General features: G+C 32.7%; 1 protein-coding gene across 1 annotated transcript in view; it reads right to left on the reverse strand.

Annotated features, from left to right (window-relative positions):
- tll (nuclear receptor subfamily 2 group E member tailless) overlaps nucleotides 1-25,731 on the reverse strand; it is a 48,143-nt gene that overhangs the window by 3,835 nt on the left and 18,577 nt on the right. Inside the window, exons 3-7 of the mRNA XM_035354471.2 lie at nucleotides 20,393-20,411; nucleotides 17,587-17,728; nucleotides 11,533-11,795; nucleotides 8,718-8,858; nucleotides 1,008-1,104 (exon numbers count right to left, since the gene is read on the reverse strand). Coding sequence (XP_035210362.1) covers nucleotides 1,008-1,104; nucleotides 8,718-8,858; nucleotides 11,533-11,795; nucleotides 17,587-17,728; nucleotides 20,393-20,411 — 662 coding nt within the window. The remainder of the gene's footprint in view (nucleotides 1-1,007; nucleotides 1,105-8,717; nucleotides 8,859-11,532; nucleotides 11,796-17,586; nucleotides 17,729-20,392; nucleotides 20,412-25,731) is intronic.

A 25,731-nucleotide genomic window follows, 5' to 3' on the forward strand; every position in this document is an offset into this window, starting at 1 on the left:
TTCTGACTGACCTTACATATGGTAACAACTGTTATCTGATATTGCATAAACTCTTTCTGCTCACATGTTAAAAGCACTTAACAAAACTGAACACTTGTATAAAAGTCTCTGTCTTGGATCCATAAAACTGTCCTCACTTCTGCAATGTAATATCTGTGATACATCCTTTATGAAAGCTCACTTTGATACTTCCCAGATACACTTACCATCAGGCGACGTAAAGTGTCTTGCGTCATATTCGCGATCTTCAGACATATTGCACTTTTAAGACTGTTAGTATCGGTTAGCATATGACTTTGATACTTCCCAGATACGCTTGCCATCAGGCGACGTAAAGTGTCTTGCGTCATATTCGCGATCTTCAGACATATTGCACTTTTAAGACTGTTAGTATCGGTTAGCATATGACATTAGTATCGGTTAGCATATGGCAGAAAAATTGGATTTTTAAATACCTTTTAAAAATGTTTGATGATTTCCCCGATTGACGTCTCTTCCGAGTTTGTAACAATCGGTGGTTCCCATTCAATTTACAGACTTTACAACAACAGACTTTCTTTTCCTCACCCCGGAGTTATTTGAAAGTTGAAGTTCTCACTCACATCCTACGTGATATAACAGCCTTAAAACGCAGTTCATCAGGATCTCTGTTACTACGCAGCCTACGCTACGCGCCCTACGTAGTGTAGAACTCTGCATAGAGTTTAGTCTGTGAGAGCTACGCTGTACTAGAAGATGGCAGCACAGACTTTTGATTGTCGTAAAAAACATCTCTCAAGCATTGTATTGAAGATATGGGGCTTTTTGTGAATTCGAGACACTGTCTAACTTCTGTTATATTTAGTACAATAAATGTGTTATCCTACTTTGAAAATTCGGTAACGTTAAATGACGTTTCTTGTAGAACAAGCTATTGATTCTAAGCAAAGCATTTTTATTGCATAACAACAATAATATTCTTCTGGTATTAAATAAAAAAATAATATTAAAGACGAAGGATTATTTACCTGCGGCAGCTAATAAAGGTCCTGCTTCAACCGGTAAATTATACTGAGAAAAACTTAATATGAAAAGATCTCTCCAGCCTTCTTCCAATAGCAGCAACTAAAAATAAAAAAACGAGCTTCATTATAAATTTGCATAAATAATATAAATATTTACAAACACCTATAGAATAAATCTGTAAGCCGCCCAGACGGTATAGTGGTTAGGGGGGCCTACTGCGATACCAAAAGGGCCTAGGTTCGAATCCCGGAGAAGGCATGGATGTTTGTAAATGTATAGTGTCTTTGCGGCATGAGGGCACTTTAAATACATGGCGAGCCATAAGTCCTCTCGGGAGGTTTATGGTAAAGGAAGAGAGGTGGGATACCCTCGGATCTGTCCTCCCGGAGTGCTGTCCATCAAAATAGCGGCCAAAATGAGCGAAGTTGAATTGTCCCCTGCATAGTGCTCAAGGCTCTAGCCAAGCAACGTAATCTTGCTCCACTAGTCAGGAGGCGCAATCTTGTTCTCCTTGCCACGATGGACTTCGTAGGCTTGTTTTGATGTTACTATCAGATAAGTGAGATAAGTCACAACAACAATACAAATCTGCAAGGATCTATTGCATTACGGTTGCAGAACATTCGATGGAAGCTGCGAAATTGCGATGCAGCTTTAAACTGACGCATTTTATTCAGGGCTATGGTCATATCTAGAAATTGGTACTTGCAATAAAAAAAATCATGTGATTTTTAAAAGGAAAAGGATCATTTAAATAAGCAACAAGAGTTTATACTTATGTAACTTTTAGCCAAGAATTAATTATCTTATCTTATCTTAGGTTATATCCAATAACTGGCTTTTTCAGTAATTCTAACAATTGTCATTCGCTGTGTAAGTTTTCACTTAATAGTAGATGCGATTGATGAGATCTGTAAATTTCGAGATTAAGTAACTACTATAATTCACCTAGCAAACGACTAACGAATACGTATAAATGGGAAAATTGCATAAATGAAGATTCAGCTTAAGAATGCAGTACATTTATGTTAACTGTAGAATTTTATATATTACTATCATACCTATTATTAAATAAGATTAACACTATCATCCGGTTTTTATTTTGGTTTAAATATTTACTTTTATTTTTTTAAAAGATTAAGATTCGTTTTTTAAATCATAAAAATTCGAAATACATAACAATTAAGGAAAGTTAGACTATGCTTTTATTTCTTTTGTTCCTCTTGAACTAAATTATGCATGCATATTTAAACCTTTCCTAAAAAAAGCTGATACGCTATTTAACCTTTATGCAAAGTACTAAGAAACTCAAAGGTTAAAGCTTTAGGACATGAGATAAAAATGACGTATCTCTTAACAGCAAACGTGTCTGGTTAGCAGGCTTCATCAGTTATTTATTATGTATTCATCCTTTCAAATCACTGTCATGATTTGAGTCCCTAACCAGTATAAGATATTCCACGTCTTTTCCTATGTCTTAGCTGTACATTGTATCTCAATATAAACTTCGAAATATGGCGAAAAAAAGAAATGACTTTTCGAAGATATATTCCAACTTCCAAAAGCATTGCTAATAAATAAATTAGGAGGGTGGACACATAAGCGAAGTTGTGAGTCGTATACATGAATTATTTTACTAGTAAGATAAATAGGAAATAATGAAGACGGAGGAGAAAAAATATTAAAATAAGTGAGAAACCATAAAAAGGCCTTCACTGCATTGGTTATCTGATAAATAGTTATTTTAGTCCAAAGGAGCAATTTGCGTTGGTTCACTATAAAAGTCTGATTTACTTTTCAAATTGTAGCCACCAAATATTATCGCCCTGTATTATATTTAAAGAAATTAAATAATGAAGAATCTGCTTAAATGTATACATGTTTCTCGCATTGTGATAAAACTACAGTACCTAGAGCCATCCAATTTTAAATAACGTACGTTTCCACCCGAATATGGGCATCTGGAAGCCTAAATTTGGAATCTGGAGTTTGTTTTATTATCTATTTCATATTTCGAAAAACTTTAACGAATTTCTGATAACAAACACAACGATTTCAAAGCGAGCTTTGGCAACACTCGAGGGATTTTTTTTTTTTTTTTTTTTTTTTTTTTAATCTCCAGCGCGTGAGACTGTGTATCTTAAATTCTAAAGGTATACTCATTTTAAAATTATTTTGCGATATTGCTGTTGACCTGAATTTTATAGTTTGAATACGTAGAACGTATTTAATAAATAAAGGTAACACACAAAACGTTAAAAAAACGCCCCTTTGGACATAATTTAAAACCTAAAACCTTTCTTCTTATTTATTATTATTTTTTTTTTTAATTTTCTTTAATGCGCACAAAAGTCATCTAATTGCGAAGAAAATTAATTAGTAACATGCTAAATCTGGAAGATTATTTGCCTTATGTAAACATTTCTCTACTGGTTTGGAATATATATATATAACTCGCTTATAAAGCGCCCTGATTTAACGAGAATCCGGATTTTACGAGGAAATCGGATGTACTTGGTCCTTATAATGTTAAATTTATGGGAGCATAACTCGTTTTTAACAAGCAAGCAATCCCCGGTTACAGTGAGTAGTATTTTTGAGATTCATGTACAATTTCTATTGACTTCCATCGCTCTCAACTCAACTAACCCTTTTTTGAAAAAAATTCATTCATTTTTGAAAAACATTCCGAAATCAGCTGAAAGTTAGTGATGACTCATTTAGTTAAAAAAATAGTACTTTTGAGTGCGCAGAAAACCTTCAAACTTTTTTCGAAGCCAAGGGTACAAATGACGATGTTTTCCGGGCCATGTGTTTTCTCCGAAGAATAAATAGCACAAGAAAGATATAATAAGGCAGTTCAAAGCTAATTAACCAACTTCTTTTGTACTGTACAGAAATAAAAAGAATAAGTAAAATACGTATAAAAAAATGTCTGAAAGGTTTCAGATTTTAAATTACGTCCAAAGGGGCGTTTTTTTAACGTTTTGTGTGTTACCGTTATTTATTAACCATAAAATTCAGTTCAATAGCAATGTCTCAAAATAATTTTAAAATGAGCCTATCTTTAAAATTTCCGTTACACAGTTCCGCGCGCTGGAGATAAAAAGGTTTTTCCCCCTCCGTAGAGTGTTGCCATTGTTCGCTTCGAAATCCTTGAATTTGTTAATCAAAAATTCGTTAAAGTTTTAAAAAATATGAAACCCATTATAAAATGACTTACAAATTTCAAATTTGGTCTTCCACATGCCCATATTCGTAGGAGGATTACGTCATTCAAAATTCGATGGCTCTATGTACCGTTGTTTTATCAAAATGCGAGAAATATACATACATTTATGCAGATTTTTCATTATTTAATTTCTTCAAACATAATGCAGGACTCTAACATTTTGTGGCAACAGTTTGAAAAGTGAAACTGATATTTATAGCGATTCAACGCAAAATCGCAAAACGAAAACAAAGCCCCTTTAGACTAATAGTAATATTTGTATTTTTATTTTGTATTAGCGCAGCCCCGGCCCCCCCCCAGCCGATTTAAATCGGCCACATGGCCAAAATGGGACAGGCCCGGAAAATAATAAAATCCACAAAGTTAGTAATAACATGAAACCAAGACAAAACAACACAGAACCATTCATACAAAACATAAAAAGAACTTCCTGTAAAATCTTGATCAGCCTTCGAATGAGCACAAAATTATTGAATAGGTCAGAAGATCTTAACTCTCAATTCCGATCTTTTCTTTATTGCCATTAATAATTTTCATTATTTCTTGAGCAAAATCTTTAAATCTATTACTATTTACGATCATTTCTTCAATCTTCTTGTCTCCATACTTAAGCCTCACACCCCGGGTAAGAATACACGACTCGACGAAGTGATCTGCGTCACCGATCTTATCACAAATGAGGCATTTATCGTTGCCCTGGAGATGGAATCTATGTAGATAGAAGGGAAATCTTCCATGATTGGTTATAATCTGGTTGGCATCAATATTCATATAACATTTCATTCTGTTTGAAACTTCAATAAAATTCAAGAACCTATTTCTTTTAATAGAGGTAGACCAAACCTGCTTCCATTTATCATAGTAAAAATTCTTCATAATTGAGATCATCTTTCTTCTAGCCGGTCTTACATCAAAATAATCCATACCATCCCCCAGGGCAGCCTCCTTTGCCAGTACATCCGCTCTCTCATTGCCAGGATGTCCAATATGTGCCTTAATCCAGTGAACATGGATAACATGATATCCTAATGCTCTTTTAAACAGATCTTTAATGTCTTCCAAAATTTCATTTTTAGGCTCTGGCCGGGAGAGAGCCGTTAGCACAGATAGGGCATCTGAGTATATATGTATACAGTGTCTCTTAGTAAGTTCTCTTAATATCCAGTTAAGAGTTTCCCTCAAAGCAGCCATCTCATCCTGATAAACTGAATTATGTTCAGACATTTTAAATTTCTCTACATGTATCTCAAGTCCATAAAAATAGACAACAAAAGCTGAACCGACTCCCCCCTCGAAGCCAGAGCCATCCGTATAAATTTCAATTTCCTGTAGGTCCAATTTATTGCAATCAAAACTAATGCTACAATAGTCCATAGGAAAAACACTCTCTGGATTAAAATATTTAATAAAATTGGCACAAACTTTAAAATCATTATAATTAAAAGAGTCTCTCAATCCATTACTTAGTAAAAATTTTTCAAAATAAAACTGGTAAAAAATCGAGAGAGGGGCATACCGGCAAGTATGCACAGAACCTCCGTCGAGACCGTCCTAAAAGCTCTGGTAACAGCCAAGAGCCAGCCTCTCTGCAAAGAGTCTAATTTAGTTCTTAAACGGAGGAGCTCCCCTGCCCGGACACCCCATGCGCCAATGCCATATATGATCTTGGGAAGAATAACGCTGATATAAATTTCTCTCAGGGTGGCACCTTTCTGAGCCAGAGTACTTGGATTAAAATTATAAACATAAAAAGTTAAAACCTTCTCTATCTTTCGTTGTATATCTTTAAAATGGGAAATAAAATTCAATTTCTGGTCTAAAATAACACCCAAATATTTTATCTCATCCTTAAAGCGTAGATTTTTTCCGTTAAATTTCAACTTAGGTGGTCTAGTATGAAAGCCACCCTTTGGAAAGAAAATAGCATTTGCTTTATCCAAATTAAAGCGAATAAATTGTTTATGGCTCCATCTATTAAATAAATGATCTATCTGGGAAAACCTCTGTTCCAACTTTTCCAAAGAAGAATCATACACCAAGACCAGAATATCATCGGCAAAGCAGTTAATTTCAATATTTGGTAAATCGATAAGTATTTCATTAATTATAAGGCTCCAGAACAAGGAAGCGCTGCAAGAGCCCTGCGGGCATCCTTTCGTGATCTCATATTTCAGGTTAACACCATCACTATTACCTTGAAAGAACACTTGTCTATTTCTTAGATAATCTTCAATTAAGTAGTATAATATTCCAATAACACCTAATTTCCTAAGGGCAGAAAGGAGTAAAGGCCAGGCAATAGAGTCAAAGGCACCATGTATGTCAAATGAGACAAGTGCAACATGAAAGTCCTTCTTCTTTTCCCTAATCAACTGTATAGTGTGATAAAGTGCAAGTTCAGTAGAACGCCCTCTTCTAAATCCATATTGTCTAGAGCTAATAAAATCTTTCTTGTATAGAATAAAATTAAGACGATTTGTGAAAAGTTTATCTAAAACCTTACCAAAAACTTTCAGAAGACAGATTGGACGATAACGACCTTCACTCTTCGGAACAAGAACAATTTTTCCAATTTTCCAACAGTCAGGGAAAACAGATAAAATTAAACATCGATTATATAAAATTATAAAAAAGGAAGGATATTCACAAAACAATTTTTTAATAATAGTAGCACCTATCCCATCCAAACCAGGAGCAGATCTTGTTCTTAATCTTGAAATCACACAATAAATTTCTTCGTACGTAAAAGGGGAATCATAAACTTCTCTATAATCCTGACTATTTTCTTCATGTCCTATATCTTCTTCATAAGAGTCTCTCATCACAGAGTCCTCCACTCCACCGGAATGGCCCTCATCCAATTTCAAAGCACTGCGGATAATACAGTCATAGTACTGTTCGACTGAATCATTATTCTTATCTTCCCTATCCAAAATAATATGTTGTCTTCTTTTATTTGTAGCAATCCTGTAATACTTATCATAATAATATTTACTATTCAAAAATATTTCTTCTCTATATTGTCTTTTAGTAAACTTAATCTTTTTCTTATAAAATGCAAGGTTTCTTTTATAATCCACTTTCCTTTTAATACGCAACTCATCAGGAATGTTTTTAACTTGGTAGCTTTTCCTAGAGGCTCTTAATTTCCTTCTAAGACTGTTCAATTCATTAGTCCACCATACGGTATGTTCTTATGTTGCAAGGTCTTCTTAATCAATAGATATCTATTCATATTACTAATCAACAGTCTCTCCATTTCACTAATACAATTATTCAACTCTAAAGAGTTGGAGGAACAACTAACTTTGTCTTCAATATCAAAAATATCCCTGCGACTCTTCTTCACCATTATTTCAATTCTTTTAATGTTTCCAGAGTACTTCTTTCTAATGTTACTATTGACTTTAATATCATTCAAATTAATCAAAATATATCTGTGGTCGCTAAGGGTATCCAAATCTAGAACTTCATATTTAACATTACTGATATCCATACCAGATGAACAAAGTGCAAGGTCAGTCCAGCCACTCCCCACAGAGGAAAAAAAGGTTGGAGATAAATTCTTATTGAATATTTAAAAGCTTCAAATTATATTGTACAATAAAATCATAAGTTCCCTAGCTCCCCAATTAAAATAGTAATATACTATTAGTAATTCGCACGAATTTTTTTATGTTTTTTTCACGAACCGGTTTTTTACAAACTCGGTTATAACGCTCAAACATTCGGTTATAACGAACAAAAATTGCGATCCCTTTGCGCTCCTTTTAAGCGAGTTCGACTGTATTGAGAACTTTCAGAAACTTAATGTTGTTAAATCCAATCCATAACGCAATATCTCCTCGTTCATTAATTAAATTTATGTGAAATATATAGACCTATACAAAGTTTGCATTATTCCCTGTATGTATTTGTACGAAAGATGCGTTTATTTTCCATGTTTCTTCTTATTAACAATTTAATAAAAACCGTTTTTATTTGCATTTGCATACTACATTGTCAGAATATAAATAGTTAAAATATGCATTCAAATTTGTATTTCTGTATTTATCAGTTGCTTGGGTTTATACTTATTTTGCACGTGTTATTATTAAAAACTTCAGTATGCACTAATTGATTATCTACAGTAATTGATAGTCTACAGTAATACGCATGCGAAAGATTTATAGGTGCAGAATCTAATGCATATTATCTGTTAACTAATATTTATGAAACGCTTATACTCTCTTTCTAAGAAGGTTTCAAGCTATAGTATGTTCCCGTAGTGTTAATTTGACCTTGGATTTTCAAACTTCCGCAAATATCATTGAGTATTCATCTTGTAAATTTAACTTTTTATTGATGAAAATAAATTAATGTGTTATATTATTCTTAATGTGTTACGTAATTAATGTTCTTTTTCCTAAACTATATCAATTTGGTAGATACAGAAGTCTCGAGCTTATGAGGAGGCGGGGACGAAATAAATCACACCTACCTGATCTCTGAATGGTAGATTAACAAAGGCGGGTACGCTTCTGGCCCACTGGACGTTATGGAAAAGCACCCGCGCTGCTGATTCGCAAATTATTTCTGGATTGAGCAAACTCGAGGGGAAGACCATCGTTGAAGGAGGATACTGAAGAAAATAAATACAAAAGAACAATGATACATTCGTAATGATTATTAAAGATTATTTTATATTACATTCGTTAATGATAAGGTATGACTAGTAAGGATTATTTCAACTTTACATTCATAATGATTAGTAATTAGTTACATTCGTAATCATAAGTAATAATTCTTTCAACATTACATTCGTAATGATAAGCAATGATTAGTAATTAGTTACATTCGTAATGACAAGTAATGATTAGTAATTAGTTACATTCATAATGACAAGTAATGATTAGTAATTATTGTACTAATCATTACTTGTACAGCTGTAAAAATACATTCGTAATGATAAGTAATGATTGTAATGAAAGGTTATAATCAAATGGCTAGTGAAAATTTCAGTGTGCATGATTTAGTAGCTGTCAAATATACATCTAAAAAATAATACTTCAAGCACTATAATTGCTAAATTAAAATAAAATCACATTTCAAATATTAATTAAATGTGAAGCAGACAGAAGAAACATATAACAATATAAAATGTAAAATTAATTCCTTCTTTTTAAACTTAAGATTAATATACTTTTTATATAAACTGTCAATTCTGAGGGACATTTGATATGACTCTCTTTTGTTTGAATTATATAAAAAAATTCTGCCATCTTCCTGTAGTTTTACAAGTGTGAATTAACTCGCAGATATCACGTGAGATAGTTAACAAAATGTACTTACATCGCTAATATTTGCTATCTGTTTCGCAAATATTTTTGAAATTGATAAAAAAATTTGCATTTTCTCAAATTAATGCAAAAATGTTCCTTTGTAGTAAAAGAAAATTTATATTATTGGTTTACAAAATTATTCGTTACCAAAATAGCTAAAAACTTTCGCTGCTGAAACTCCATTAATTCAAACACGTACTCTATTTTAAACATTTTCTTCTAACTTGTACTTTTCTTCAGTAGATCTTGTACTAATTGTATTTTTCTTCAGTAGATGGCAACATCAAATGCAGACGTATTTTTTGTTGGTTAATACTCGACTACAAATAGCAATCACATACTGGTAGAAGGCTTCATGAGTTACGATCATGTGCAAGAACACGTATGGCGTTATCAATATAGTTGACAAGAACTCTTAGTTGCCTAGCACCATTCCAATTTCGAGTGAAAATAATTTGCGAGGGAATTCGAGCCTCTTCTGCCTGCCTTGAGTTTCCGTACCCATAGTTTTAAATGCTTACATCATAAATGTCTTCCATGCGCCATAAATGTACCATAATAATAAACCATAACATTGTTGCAACCACAAATGCCTGACAAAATTGTCCAAAGCATTATCCCTCCGCTTAAAGAAGATAGTCACAGCATGTTTTGCCGTAATCCAATAAATCCGAATCCACCTCATGTCTTGACCATGAATGAAGACGGGTCACTACAGCCAATCTCTGCTGACTCTGAACACGATTATACATATTAAAAGTTAGACAGCAAATTTAAAGCTGGTCCATCTAATTGGGAATTCTTCTTCATAAGAGTGCCCGTCATTTAGGTGCACCCTTATTCAGGTCTACTACAATTCCAAGACATAAACCTCCATAAGGATGACCCCGCTGTAAAAATACACACACCCATCAACCAATCAATTTAAGTTGGAAGTTAAATTTTCAAGTTAGAAGACCAATTCTTAACATTGAAAAAATCAGTCTTTATAAGAAGGCACACACTTTTATGCCGGGGTATCCTAATGAAGTTACCTTTCTTTTCGAATCGTAACCGACCTGCTTAAGGGTGCAGGCACCTTATCACAGGCATCTTCATGAAGGCACCAGATCTAATCAGAGTATCCACCTAAAGTGATATTTTCCTATATGATGAAGATTACATATCTTAGAAACAGTCGACGAGTGATTCTCTAATATTAACGATAATCTCGTTGATCAGCTTGATACTTTAGACGATCATTAGCTCACACTGGTTAGACTCATCAATAAATTTAGGTAGCGTTTTAACAAACGCAATACGTCGAAGAATTCTTATTAAGTAGTTGTGCTACCATCTTAATTTAAACCGGTATTTTGGCTCAGATACCAAGCAGATACCAAGTTTGCCGCTCATGTTGAGGTTGAGTCATTTGAAGATGGCAAAGCACAGGAGGGTTACCTGTTTAGAGAGGATACCTTCGTGAAGGACGTTACTAAGCAAAACTGGAACACATGGGAAAAAACATGGAAACCAGCCATGGAGCCAGCCCGTTCACCTGGGATTGAACATGGGTCGAAATCACATGCTTCCAGTCGTCTTAACCACACGACCACCGGCGGATCAACTGGCACTGAGAATAATGGTTTTGATGTTCCGTCTATCTATTTGATGGCTGTTTCAGCTAGGGCAGTACCTATTACCATTGGATCAAAAAGTAAAATGCTGCAAGTAAGAATCAGTTCTTCCACAACAGATTAAAGTTTTCCACCTATCTAATGAGTTGTCTGAAGTATCACTGGATCTGACAAAGCATTCAGGTCCCAAATATATATATATATTTTTTAAATAAAAGCTGTAAAACTCATAATCTGCAATTTATACGCTTGATTTGGTACGTGAGCTGTAGAAGACATATATGGCAGATAACAAAATATTGTATTAGATTAATTTCCCAGCATTTATTACATTCGATTATACAACCATTTTTCTTACCTTTGCTATAGGATGACAAAGTGGAGCTTGTAGCCTCATCATACTAAAAGCCGTGATAGTGTTCAAAACAGGAGACCTAGAGGTCATAGGACAAGGGGAACCTCTACTGTCAGATGCTAATATGTTGCAGACTGGCGACACATGTGAGTATATAGGTGGTGGGAAGCTAGGTGGTGATACTGTATCGTGTGACCTGTAATCTTTTATTGTCGCCATCTGGCGACGGAGTGTGGAATTGCGAGGTCCTCTTTCGTGCTGTACTGCTGTGAAAAAAAAATCAGGCAAACGGGTTATTTGGAATTCGAAATAATAAATAAATTAGAAAAAACAAGCAAGTATATTAAGCTTAAATTTATTTCAGGAACTTGTATTAGGAGACTGTTTCAGTGTACATATATAAAAAATATTAGTAATATAACATTTTTTTTTCGTGACATCTGTACCTGTGTACGACATATTTATCTAGCATAACTCAAAAAAGATTAACAGTAGATCGTTGAAGTTTTGTATGTGGGACTGCTGTAACACGCTGTTGTGCACCTCCCTTTTTTTTAATTACAGGCAGCCGTACCAAAATATATGTATCCATCTCCCATTATCCAGCCTTTAGTTTCGCAATTCTTCATCGCAATCATGTACTTTCCAATAACAGAAGTATTTTAAATGACAAAAAAATTCCTATCCTGGCAATGTCAAATTAAAATAATAATAATAATAATTTTGGATAAATAACGAAATCTAGCTTTTGAAACGGTCTCTCGATTCCTATACTTGCATTTGGGAAAGTTTAATACTTGTTACGAAAAAATAAAATTATACAACGTTTGACTCCTCTACGATAAAAATTGACTGATATAGTTAATTTTAAAATTTGAAATTTTTGGTAACATTTTCAATTTGCCTCGAAGAATTGGTTAATTAAGTTAAAATAATTCGAGGAAATAAGTTTAAATAAAGTGCATCAAAAAATGTGTATCATTTGATCAGCCGATATCTTGTGTCATATATACTAAAAAAATCACCAGATCAGATTACTAAAAATTACTATATCAATTATATATGCTAAAAATACTATGACTGTGCACTTATCAAATATACTAAAAATCTGATGTGTACACCACATAACTTCCTTGTACGAAATATTAAATTATACGCTTTTTTTTTTTTTTTTTTTGCATTTCATTTAAACTTATTAGATTAAATTAAACCTACGTCGCCGACAGCGCATAAACCGCAATAGAATAAATGCATTCTTTAAAATTCACATCATAAAAAAAAAAAAGCTTAGCGGCACTTAGACAACTTTAAAATTGTTGATAATTCTAAAAATATTGCATACAGATTTACTAAAGGCACCAAAACCTTAACCTGAAGATAAAAACAACATAATTCAATCATTTTTAAAGCAAAATATGTACAATTTACAAACATATAAGAGTAAAAAACTGAGATTACTGAGCCGAGTAACAGAGTGGATATATATATATAAATATATTTATACACGTTTGGCGCGGCCGATTGCAAACAAAGTACGAGGTGCACATCTACATGTTATAGCAGTCCTATATACAAAATTTCAACGTTCTTGAGGCTACTCGTTTTTGAGTTATGCGAGATACGTACGTACGCACGTACGTACATGCGTTCGTACCGACGCCACGAAAAATTCTCTTCAGAATTCATTTTAAAGCAGTTTTATAATTTTTGGGAGGAAAAGAGTGTTTTATTCTGTCCTTACATACACATATCACGAAATACATCGTTAAATTGCATTTGAAAGAGGTCAAAATGGGATATTTTCGTTGAAATATGCTGCCTGAAACTTTTCGCGATTACAATACTTCTTTTTTACTTCGTACAAGGAAGTATTAAAAATCACCACATCAGATTCTTAGATATGTGACTGTGATAATTAGTTTCCTTTTGTGAATTATCAGTCAGATCTTTTACTTTTTTTTTTTTTTTTTTTTTTTTTTTTTTTTGTGTGTGTGTGTGTGTGTGTGGCATAATCCATTTTTTATACCGGATCGGACGCAACGAACCATCGAATATAACGAACCGGACATTCGGTTATAGGGGCTTTGACTGCGATAAAACATTAAAATTGGAGGGGCAATGACAAACTAAGTAATTTCTCACTTTTCTGGATATACAGCGAAACAGGTTAGGAGAAGAAGGATTGAAATTATGATTAAACATTAGAAATTCAAATGAAAGAGGATGAGCACGGTTGCAGTCAAAGGATAATTCAGAAAATCAATAAAAAAAATTCGGATCACCCTGCGCAGCATCAAGCAGCAAATCGTGCATAAGCGTGTGTCAAAACGCAATTCGCACAGCCACGCACATGATTCCACCCCGTCCTATTAGAATCAGTCGAATGAGTCCTTGTCATCGATACTGTGGACACCCCTGTGCACCAATTAATGCAGGTGCTCGGGTCCCATACAGACCGAATTCGAATGTTTTTGTTCACCAACTGAGCTTCCGACTGCAAGTTCGGCCTGTCTAAACTCGGTTTTTCTGCTCCAAGCATGCCTTTGTGACGTAATGGGGGCTCTGTTATTGATCCACCCCACCCCCCACACGCATTCTTTTAACGAAGAGCAGTGCACCTGGTGGGCCCGAGTGCTTCGTTATAAAAGGGGGATCATGATTCTATCCGATTTCTGAATTCACATCTAACTCCCTTCTTTGAAAAGAGGAATGGGGGAACTCATTATCAGCGGTGAAGTTGCACCCATCAGTTTGAATAACTCATGAAGCTCTTGCTGCTTTATTTACGCACTTTCCGCGGATGGACTTTTAAGGGTACTTTGGTTGAAAATGAGACCTTTTTTTTTCCCCCAATCCATGAAGGGGCAAGAACTTTTTTTGACGGCTCCGCTGAAGAGGGGGGCAGTGGAGAGTTGCGTCGTTCTTTGATCGACTTTGCTTTTGATTTCGATTCATGGACTTAAGACTGCGTGGCCGGAAAGATCGCATGAGTCAAGGTACTTCAGGTATAAAAGTTACCCAGCAGGAAGGGCAGTAGGGGTTGGCGTCAAAAAGTCTCAAGTTTCCGAACAGTATTATGGGATAGGAAGTGAATATCTTCCTGACTAACCCAGAAGAAAAGGTGTTTTCAACTCCCGTAGTTCACAGAAAAATGACGTCATACGGCTGAGGTGTGGCTTAAGAATTTCACGTCGAGAAAGATTTATCACGCATTAAATGACTCACAGCATTTAGATAATAAGATTGCCATGAGGCAATTAGATAGAATTTGAGTATATACAATATATAAAGTACACTACCAACTCCAATTATTCCAATTCCTATTATCCGAATCGCTTTCAGTATTTAAAAAAATTAAGACGTTAACGTAGTGTTGGACAATCAACGACTTCAGATATTAAGAGGTGAAAACCTACACTTTTGAAACCTCCTGTCACTGCTTGAAAACAAAGATGGGAGCTCTTCCAGAAAATTAATAAAGACAGGAACAAACAAAAATTTTGAAGATGTCGTTTTCAAGTGGTTTTTGCAGGGAAACCGAGTTTCGGGTTCCATTCTTCGTGAAAAAGCTAAGATCTCAGCTCAGAAGCTAGGCTGCTTGTTCGTACTTTAAAGCAAATAACGGCTGGCTAAGAAATTTCAAGTGCAAGCACGGTACCCGTCAAGCAGCTTACTATAAACGAGATGTTCAGCTAGCAATGACTTTCAGCATATGTACAGTACGCTATATAATAGGTACGTAAAAGTGTCGCCTTTTTCTTTTAATTAATTAAAACACCTTTTTCTTTAAAAATCGTTTTTTTCCTCCCATTTTCAACATGCGGTACATACACAATTAAATTGTACATAGACCCTTTCTTAGGAAACAAATTCAATTATCCGAATTTTTGATTATCCGAATGGTGTCCAGTCCCAATTGATTCGGATAAATGGATTTCTATGTTTGGAGACGGGGCTACCAGTTTGAAGGAAAGTACGCAGAAAAACTTATCGAAAATTGAGATTTGTGGTTTTGTAGAACTAAGAACGAAAGATTATTTCTTATTGACTCACTTTTTGAATAACTTTGTGCTCATAGTTTAACTAAAATAGTAAGTAAATGCTGTTCATAGACCACAAATGAGCAGAAATTTATAGCTGGCTGATTTTATTGTTGCTCAGTCTGATTCTTGGGTTTTACCTTTAACGAGGCGCAACTCAGTCTAACCCAATTAAGAGCAAAAGTAGTTTAACCAAGATTATTTCTTATTGGGTGACAGAATAACGACCTTTAAATTTGAGTTTTTGTTGTTTTTATATCCTTTTCGATCCCAGAGAGCTGAAGGATTTCAACAAAAACTCGCTTTCTGAACAACTTTGTGCTCATAGTTCAACAAAAAACAGTAAGTAAATGCTGTTCGTAGACTACAAATGAGCAGAAATTTATAGCTGGCTGGTTTTATTTGGGCTCGGTCTGATTCTTGGCTTTTACCTTTAAAGAGGCTCAATTCAGTCTAACCCCCTTTAGAGCAAAAGTTAGTTGGACCAATCGTCGGCTTTAGTTCAGGCATAAGCAAGATTTTTTGGCTGCGGATTGAAATCAACCAAAATGAGTTTATTAAGGTGACGTTTCAGATCAGGGGTATTTTTATTTTAAAACAGTCTTTTTTAGTGAATAATAAGATAATGTTTCTTGAGAAAATCATTACATTAAATTTTTAAGCTTTAATTATAAAGTATTACTACATTAAATATAACAACTATAATTATAATTTTTAAAAAATAAACCTAACTGGATCAACTTTACTCTGGTCTTCGACATCAATGGCTGCCGTGATGCTTAACTTGTGACGCCAACTAAGACAAGTCTGGCTCATAGTCAAGTTGAAATCAAGTCTGGCTTATAGCTAGTCGTCTTGAGACTAATACAATCATGTGAATCTCCGATAGTTAAGCTGCTTACTTAAAATATATTTTATGTGTGAAAATATTTGTTCGCATTTATAAGATGAACTGAATGCGGACAAAATGGCAAAGCCAGTTTTTTGGAATTGCAGATTACAGACGGGCGTTGCCAATCATATTCATATCGATTTCTTCGTGTAATTACGTTACAGTTTACTTATTATCAATTTTATTATTTGGTTATTTAAAAATAAAAATGCATATTCGTTACTGCTGCAACTTTTCAATCAAACAAAAATATCATTGTTATTATTTATTTCCCTTTTAATTTTTTTATTGATTGTTCAAGTATGTTTTTTTTCATATTTATGTTTTCTAATTAATTTTGATATATTATACTTTATCTTGAAACTCAAATGGATCGCTTGAAATTGTGGAACGGGTCACATGCTTTATTATTTTCTATGCTTTATTATTTTAATATCTTAATTGCTTATTATTTTAATATTATGCACATATAAGCTTAAGTAAATACCTATATGAATTTCTAAAACTCAGCAAAAAAAAAACAAAGCTGAAAGGGGGAAATCATTGTCGTTGTCTTGTCCATGGAACAATGGTTGCCAGATTCTACTCCAAAGTGAGATTGGACTTCTATTTTCCACCTCAATTTTGAGGGAGAGCACCTAGGGAGGTAGCCGGGGTCTCCCCCCTCTCTCCTTACACCAATCCACACGAGAGGACCTTCGGCTCGCCGCATATTTGGAGTACCGTCATGCTGGCACTCCAAATATGCGGCGAGCCGAAAGCGGCACTAATACTACGCATAACCAATATGCGGCACTGATACCATCCATGTCCTCTCCGGGATTCGTACCCGGACTCTTCGATATCGTAGTAGGCTTCCCTAACCACTATACCGTCTGGGTGACGGTGGAATTTCCTGAAAATTTAAACATAAATTTGCAGTGTAGTATAGGCAAGTCGACGAACTTTAGCAATCATCTAACAATGAGTATAAGTGAATAAAGATGCCATTGGCCACCACTGGTCGTCAATTATTTAATATTGAACGCTATGCCATTGGTCATCAGTCATCTAACATTATGAAAACATCGAATATGTCTACTATTACTTATTGGCTTTGTTTGTATAAGACAATCTGAGACTCACCGTCTTTATTCATGCCGGCCGCTAAACATTTTCTAAGTCTGCAGGAACGACATTGGTTTCTGTGCGTTTTGTCAATTGGACATTTATTGAGAGTTTCACCTTGACCTTTGCAAGGGTACTGACGACTTTTGCGAATTGATCTCTGCAAAATAAAGATATTGTCACGAATTTTTTATACATTTAAATAATTTTAATGAAGATATAAGTGAAATTGTAGTATCTTTTATATAACGTAACATGAAATTGAGGCAATGAATCCTTGCAAAATAAATAAATAAATAAATGAATAAATAAATAAAAATATAAATAAAAATAAAGTAAAATATAAATAAAAATATAAATAAATAAATAAATAAAAATATTAATAAATAAATAAATAAATAAATAAATAAAAATATAAATAAATAAATAAATATATAAAAAAGTACATAAATAAAAATATTAATAAATAAAAATATAAATAAATAAAAATATAAATAAGTACATAAATAAAAATATTAATAAATAAATAAATAAATAAATAAAAATATAAATAAATGAATAAATAAATATATAAACACATAAATAAAAATATTAATAAATAAATAAATAAAAATATAAATAAATAAATAAAAATATAAATAAGTACATAAATAAAAATATTAATAAATAAATAAATAAAAATATAAATAGATAAATAAATAAAAATATAAATAAATATATAAATAAAAATATAAATAAATAAATAAATAAAAAATATAAATAAATAAATAAAAATATAAATAAATAAATAAAAATATAAATAAGTACATAAAATTATTAATAAATAAATAAATAAATAAATAAAAATATAAAAAATAAACGAATAAAAAATAATAATAAATAAAATAATAATAATAAAAAAATAAATAAATAAAAAAGTTACAGGGGCAATTCTATTTAACACTGAGGTCCGGTTGTCTCCCTAAATTGGCGAGATATCGCCAAGGTGGCAAGGAAAAATAAAATTGCTAAAAGTCGCCAAAACTGACGCCATTTGGTACAGTCTACGTTTAACTGCAATTGATACTCTAATTGAATAACTGGAACTGATACCTGTAAGAAAATTAACAATTTGTAGAAACTAATCATTTGGTCAGGGAATTGTAAATAGTCCCATTTTAAAAAGTACGCTTTAAAAAAAAAAAAAAAAAAAAATCTGAAATGTTTCAGATTTTAAATTACGTCCAAAGGGGCGTTTTTTAACATTTTGTGTGTTACCTTTCTTTATTAAATATCATGTTCCTCGCACTTAAACCATAAGATCCAGTGCAACAGCAATATCGCAAAATAGTTTTAAAACGAGCATATCTTTAGAATTTCCGATACAGAGACTCACGCGCTGGAGATAAAAATGTTTTTTCTGCACAACGTTGCCATTGCTCGCTTTGAAATCCTTGAGTTTGTTAATCAAAAATTCGTCAAAGTTTTAAAAAATAGGAAATCGATCATAAAACAAATTTCAAATTTCAAATTTGGTCTTCCACATGCTCATATTCGTTGGAGGATTACGTTATTCAAAATTCGATGACTCTATGTACCGTTATTTTATGATAATGTGAGAAATATACATACATTTACGCAGATTTTCATTATTTAATTTCTTCAAATATAATGCAGGACTCTAACATTTTATGGCAACAGTTTGAAAAGTGAACCGACATTTATCCGTCCGACGCAAAATGCCAAAACGAAACTAATAGTCCTTCGGGATTCAAATCCCTTTGGACTAAAAAGACGGAGATTAAAAAAAATGATTAAAAAAAATCCTAGCGCCCAAACATAATTTAACGCAGATTACTTTCCATGTACATGACTCTTAAGTAGGAACATTTAAAAGATTGTATACCTGTTATCACTAAGATAACAAATTCCTGCATAATTTAGCTCTTTGCGCATATTTAAACTTTAGTTGTTTTACAAATTGAACCATTCACCTACATTTTCTTTCGTAGTACTTGTAGACAGGATAATACATGCATAAGTACAAAACTAAATATTAAAGTGAAAAACTAACATGATACTGAGTGCAGAAATACAGAAAGCTGATCCCTAATGCCTGCATACATAACACTTAAAAATGCATACGTAATACATGAAAACTAAAACTAAAACTGATAAACATAATACATAAAAACTGATCATTAAGTAATGCTATGTAATCTAAATCCTAGCCAAGTACGAACTGACCTCCACAATACATGCAGAGAAGGAATAAATACAGACTTGAGTACTTTAAAGTACAGCATAAACACTTTGTACTTGAGTACTTTAAAGTGAACATAAACAGAAAAGTACAGCACCATACTCAGTAAAACTGATATCTGATTCCAAACACTTGAATACATAATGCTGATACATAATTACAAAGAGAACCTTACCTACATTAATTCCATAGTTACTTTTATCACCTTTATCACCTTTATCACTTTTATCACCTTACTTTTATCAAGCCGTCATCGGTCCTATATGCCTTCAATCTATTACGAACCCGTGCACACGCAAAAGAAGTATGTTAAATGTTAACAATGAAGAGAGCAAATGCTCAAAATTACTCTGAAGTTGTAATAAGATTGCGAAAAATGTAAAGAAATTTTATTTCTTCTTTACTAATTCTTTATTAAACATATCAAATAAAATATAGCGCTAGCTTTAAAAATTTAATTGCACGAGAGTATTAATTGCACTGCATATTTTAGTCTTTAAAAATGAGCATTATTATAGACAAAGAAAATTTTAATAATTTAATTAATATCAGATTCAAAATTGAGAAGAAAAAATAACTTACCTTAAAAAACCCAGCGCATCTGAAAAGAAAAATGTGAAAATAATATTAGTTAAAAATACATTTTAAAGAAAGTAGTGCATTTCATAACAAAATCGCTAAATATTAAAAAAGTGAAAAAAAGAAAAGAAAGACTGAAAAATTCTAATCGCAACTCGTGTCGAACTTCCAGTATTCAGCGGTCTTAACCACTCGTTCATAAGTAAGGCTTTGAAGATTATGCAATTTGTTTAAAAAATTTTTTCTTAATCAACAAATTACTTTAAACTACATTTTAAATAAATACATATTACTTATATTTTAAATAAATATACATTACTAAGTTTTTGCACTATTATATTTTCCCATTTCATGCACAAATTTCCGAATTTTTGTACAATTTTATTCTAATAAAACTATGCTATCTTAAAGAGTGTAAAAATACATTTCTGTGCATGTAAAAATTTTAATTCTGATTAACTAACAATGAGTCTTTTAAAAAGAAAGCTACTGAACAAAAATTTAGTTCATCTGCTTATCCAATAACATAGAGATTTAAATAAAAAATCTGATGCGGACACCACGTGACTTCCTTGAACGGCCTATTAAATTATACACATTTTTTGCTGCAATTCATTTAAACTTATAACCCCTAACTTAATTAGAGGCACATTTCTCATTCAGTTAATTCGGTTCTTATTTCGCGGCAAGGCAAGATTGCATAAAACATCTCTATTATAAGTTGAAAAATATAGAAAACATAAAACACCAAATACAGTTACAAGACTTTAAGAAAAAAAAAAAAAAGTTTTTACAATTAAGATTAATGTTTTTAAGCAAAAACAAGCAATTCTGCCAGCAGACAAGAACACAGATATTTGGGTGCACAAAACTGAAATTTTAATTTAATCGTAAAAACGTAAAAATCTGCACAAAACTGAAATTTTAATTTAATCGTAAAAACGTAAAAATCATTAATCTTAATCGTAAAAACTGTTTTTTTGGTTACACTCGGCAAAAAGATACTAAAAGTGCAGAAACTGAATTAATTCACAATTCTGTTAAGTTTCAAATGTAAACAAATGGCTGCTCTCTTAAGTTTACTCCCACTTTAACAGCTTTCAAATTGTTGATAATTCTACAACTATTGCATGCAAATTAACAAAAGGCATAAAAACCTTAACCAGACATAAGAAGAACATAATTCAATCACTTTTAAAGCAAAAAACGCACAATTTTTCCAACATATAAGAATAAAAACTGAGCTCATAGAGCCGACCAAGAAAGTGGGTATATATATATATATATATATATATGACTAATAGCAAATCGCTATTTATTTTATTTTGTACATTGGCATTACCAGTCCATTATGTAAAGTTATTATTACACCTTAATGTGTTTCTTCAATCGGACGCGTCGGGAAATTGGAACAGAGAATTGAGACTAAAGTTTATGGCGAAGTTTATTCAATTAATTTTTTTAAAAAAGAGTAGTTTCATATACAGTTTCAATTGTCTGTTTCGGCGAAACGCGATATGGAATTAGCTGGACTCGAAAATCATTAAAATAATTTCCCGTGCAGAGCCTTAATGAGATTCGAATTGGGCTAATCTACCATTTAGCGCTTCTTTTTTTTTTTTTTTTTTTTTGTGTGTGTATTTTAAGTCTTTTGTTCCACTTTAATTCTAATGTTCGAAATACGTCTTACTTTGATCAGCATATTGCTTACAATTAGTATTGAATTTTATTTATAAATATTCAAATGTTTATATTGTTTATTTAATCTTTTATATTTACACATTTCATTGCACTTTATTTTACTTATGTTAATATTGTCAACGGAACCACAGTATCTAAGCAACTTTTTGGCGTACGATCTAGGAATTTTCATTTTTTTTTCTAAATTTTGCAGCTCAATGCGCAAAGTTTTTGGACCAACTAGGTCTTTTATAGTTTGTTCTCTTTTCTTTAATTATATATATATATATATCACACACACACATACACATACATACATACATATGTGTGTGTGTATATGTATTTTTGGTACAGTCCATTGCAAAAAAAAAAAAAAAAAGGGGGGGGGAGGTGCACAGCTACATGTTATAGCACTCCCATATACAAAATTTCAACGTTTTGAGGCTATTCGTTTTTCAGTTATGAGAGATAGGTGCATACGCACGTACGTACGTACAGAAGTCACGAAAAAGTCTCTTCTGAATTCATTTTAAATCCATTTTTTAATCCGTTTTGGGAGACGTATAAACGTCGCACAAAAAAGTTGTCCAGATGGATTCGAAAATGGTCAAAATGGCTACTGCCATTGAAATATGATATCCGAAATTTTTCGCGATTACAATACTTCGTACAACGAATTAAAAATTAAATTTAGGGAGGAAAACTAGTGATTTTTGCATTATAAACCACACCTACAAGTGTTTCGCTATGATGTTAAGATAAGTCTTTTGCTAATCCTTCTGTAAAAGCTACATCAAGCAGGAAAATCTTAGATGAAGAGAATTATAACTCTCTCTCTATATATGTATTATATATTAACATTATAACAATAAAATACATTTTCTTTGTTATAACTGATGAAAGATGTTTCTAATATCATATATTTCGATCCTAATAAAGAATTATTTTTCCTTTTGCCATGTGCCTGCATTTGCAATAGAAGTCCAATTATCCGAATCCGAATTTTTGATTATCCGAACCTTCATTTTATTTAATTAAAAACCACTTTTTCTTTAAAAAGTTTTTCTCTCTCATTTTCAATATACAGTACGTATAGCAATTAAAACGTAGGCAGATCCTTTCTTCAGGAAAAAATCCAATTATCCGAATTTTTGATTATCCGAACCACTGCATATTGAAAATGAGAGAGAAAAACTTTTTAAAGAAAAAGTGGTTTTTAATTAAATAAAATGAAAAGACAACACTTTTACGCACATGTTGCATAGATTACTATAGCACTTAAAAGTGCTGAAAGTCGTTGCTTGCTGAACATCTCGGTCAAAGTAAGTGTTTGACCGTCTTCATCCGTTTTCGGACAGCCAAGCCGCGAGTCCGCTTCACAATGAAAGAAGCTGCATGCGGCCACACGCTATTAACTTTGCTAGTCTAAATTTTTTATTAATACTTCGAAAACATGTTATTGTTTCAAATTTGCTAAAAGTTGTGTAAACTATAAGCTGATGCTACTGTCAATAGACGATGCATAAACTTATCTTCAATTCTTTTAATGTCCACCGTGGCTTAACTAAATCTTTGAAATCGCTTTCTTCATTTGTGACGTGAATACAAACCAGTATCCCTTAAAAAGTTCTCCACGAAATCACACCTTCCCCGAGACGAGATACTCTCGTATGCTTAACCGTAATTCAAACAGTCTACTCTCTTAGAAAAGTTCTCCACGAAGGCAACCGGTTTCCTATGCACGCAGGCCGTGTGTAGTAATTTCTATAACCCAATCAATTCAGTAGTAGAGAAAACAACGTGAATCAAACGATCCAAATATCAATCCAAGTTTATCGTTTTGCAATATTATTTTATACATTAAATATTATAAAATTTTCCAACACTTTACAATAGATGCAAAATTCCTAACTCGGATTCTTGTGTTCATTATAGTCTGCATTCAGAATGAAATTTAAAGATTGTGATGAAATTTTTGTAGTTACGTATGTTGGAAACTTTCCATATATTTTTAACTTTATTCAAACGAAATACGTTTTCTAAGGTGATGTGGGAGAAAGAGGTTTTAAAAGTAAAATTCTTTTCGAGTTGAATTTCAATTATTTTCCCAGCAGGAAAGATTTTTTTTATTTTTTAACCTAAACTTCATGTACCCATCGAGCACATTAAAATAAAAAAAAAACTTGCATTTCTTTCTTATAAAAAATTCACATTCAGCGTCTGAGGGTTGAGAAATAACCTAATTATATCTTCACCAAATAAAATCCGAAAAAAATTCTAGCATTCGTTCTAGGACAGAAGACAAATAAAACATGCGAAGTTTCCCTCCCACAAATCATGTTTCTCACGACCCCTGACTGGCAGTTTTCCCAAACAGCAGCACGTGACCATGGGTGCACAAACCAACCACCGTGTGGCGCTGAGTCCCCGCATTTCCAACGCATTTCCTTTTGTAGGAAATGACAGAAAATGAGTAGGGAGGGATCAGGCTCTAAAGAATCTCCATCTGCGCGAGCTTAGGGGTGGTTTAGAGCTGCCCTTTTAATACCGGCAGAAATTGCTCCCACCCTCTTTGAAAGCGAGGGCTTAGCCTTTGACTTGGTGACGCGCTTTGACCGGGGACTTCCAGCCATTCTGGTAAGAGAGGGGTTAGTAGCAAACGTAGAGAGAAAAAAACTTTGCGTGAAATATCAAAGATGAGTTCTTGAACTTCTAAAATTAAATGCCATAAATATTTATCGCTGTAAATAGCAGCGTCTGAATAGTACAGCCATTCCTAGAATATGAAACTTTTGGAAGTTATAAACTCTCAATATTATCTCCTAGAATATATTAACTTTTTATAACCTTATCTTTTTCAAATAAAGGTGAAAAGCTGCACTGGTATATATTTATAATAAATTTCTTATTGATATCGAAAGCAGTTCAATAATCGATAAGTTTTGTTAAAAGTCTAGGCTAATTTAATTTTTTTTTCCCCAGGCCAAAGGGCTATTAGTCTCAAAATGGCATTTTGCGTCGTTTCACTTTTCAGACTGTTGCCACCAAATATTATCTCTGTGTATTATACTTAAAGAAACTAAATAACGAAGAATCTGCATGAATGCTTCTCGCTTTGTGAAAAAACAAAGGTACCTAGAAACATCCAATTTTGAATAACGTAGTCCTCCAACCGAACATGGGCACTTTAAAGCCCGAATTTTGAATTTGTTTATTATCTATTTCAAATTTTGTAAAACTTTAAATAATTTTTGATTAACAAACTCAGCGATTTCAAAGCGAGCAATGGCAACACTGTATGGAAAAAAAAAAAAAAGTACCTCCAGCGCACGAGACCGTATATCGGAAAATTTTAAAGATGGTGCTTTTTTGCTCGTATTAAATAGTTTGTGAATTGAATTGTATGTGGTTTAAGTGCGAAGAACACGATATTTAATAAATAAGGGTAACACACAAAACGTTAAATAAAAAGTTCTTTTGAGGTAATGTAAAATATGAATTCCCTTCCCTCCCCGTATTTTAAATTCGCCGTTGTCGATTTTCTTTCCCAAGAAGATAGATAATCTTTTCTTATGAATGCTTATATCGCTCGTATGTAAAATGGTTACATTCTTTTAAAATTTAAATGTCTTTAAAGGAAATTTATCAGATGCTGTTTTTAT

This window comes from Stegodyphus dumicola, chromosome 11 (genome assembly GCF_044657685.1).
Source record: "Stegodyphus dumicola isolate Sdum_Otavi_A_Nest chromosome 11, ASM4465768v1".
In the NCBI taxonomy this organism is placed as follows: domain Eukaryota; kingdom Metazoa; phylum Arthropoda; class Arachnida; order Araneae; family Eresidae; genus Stegodyphus; species Stegodyphus dumicola.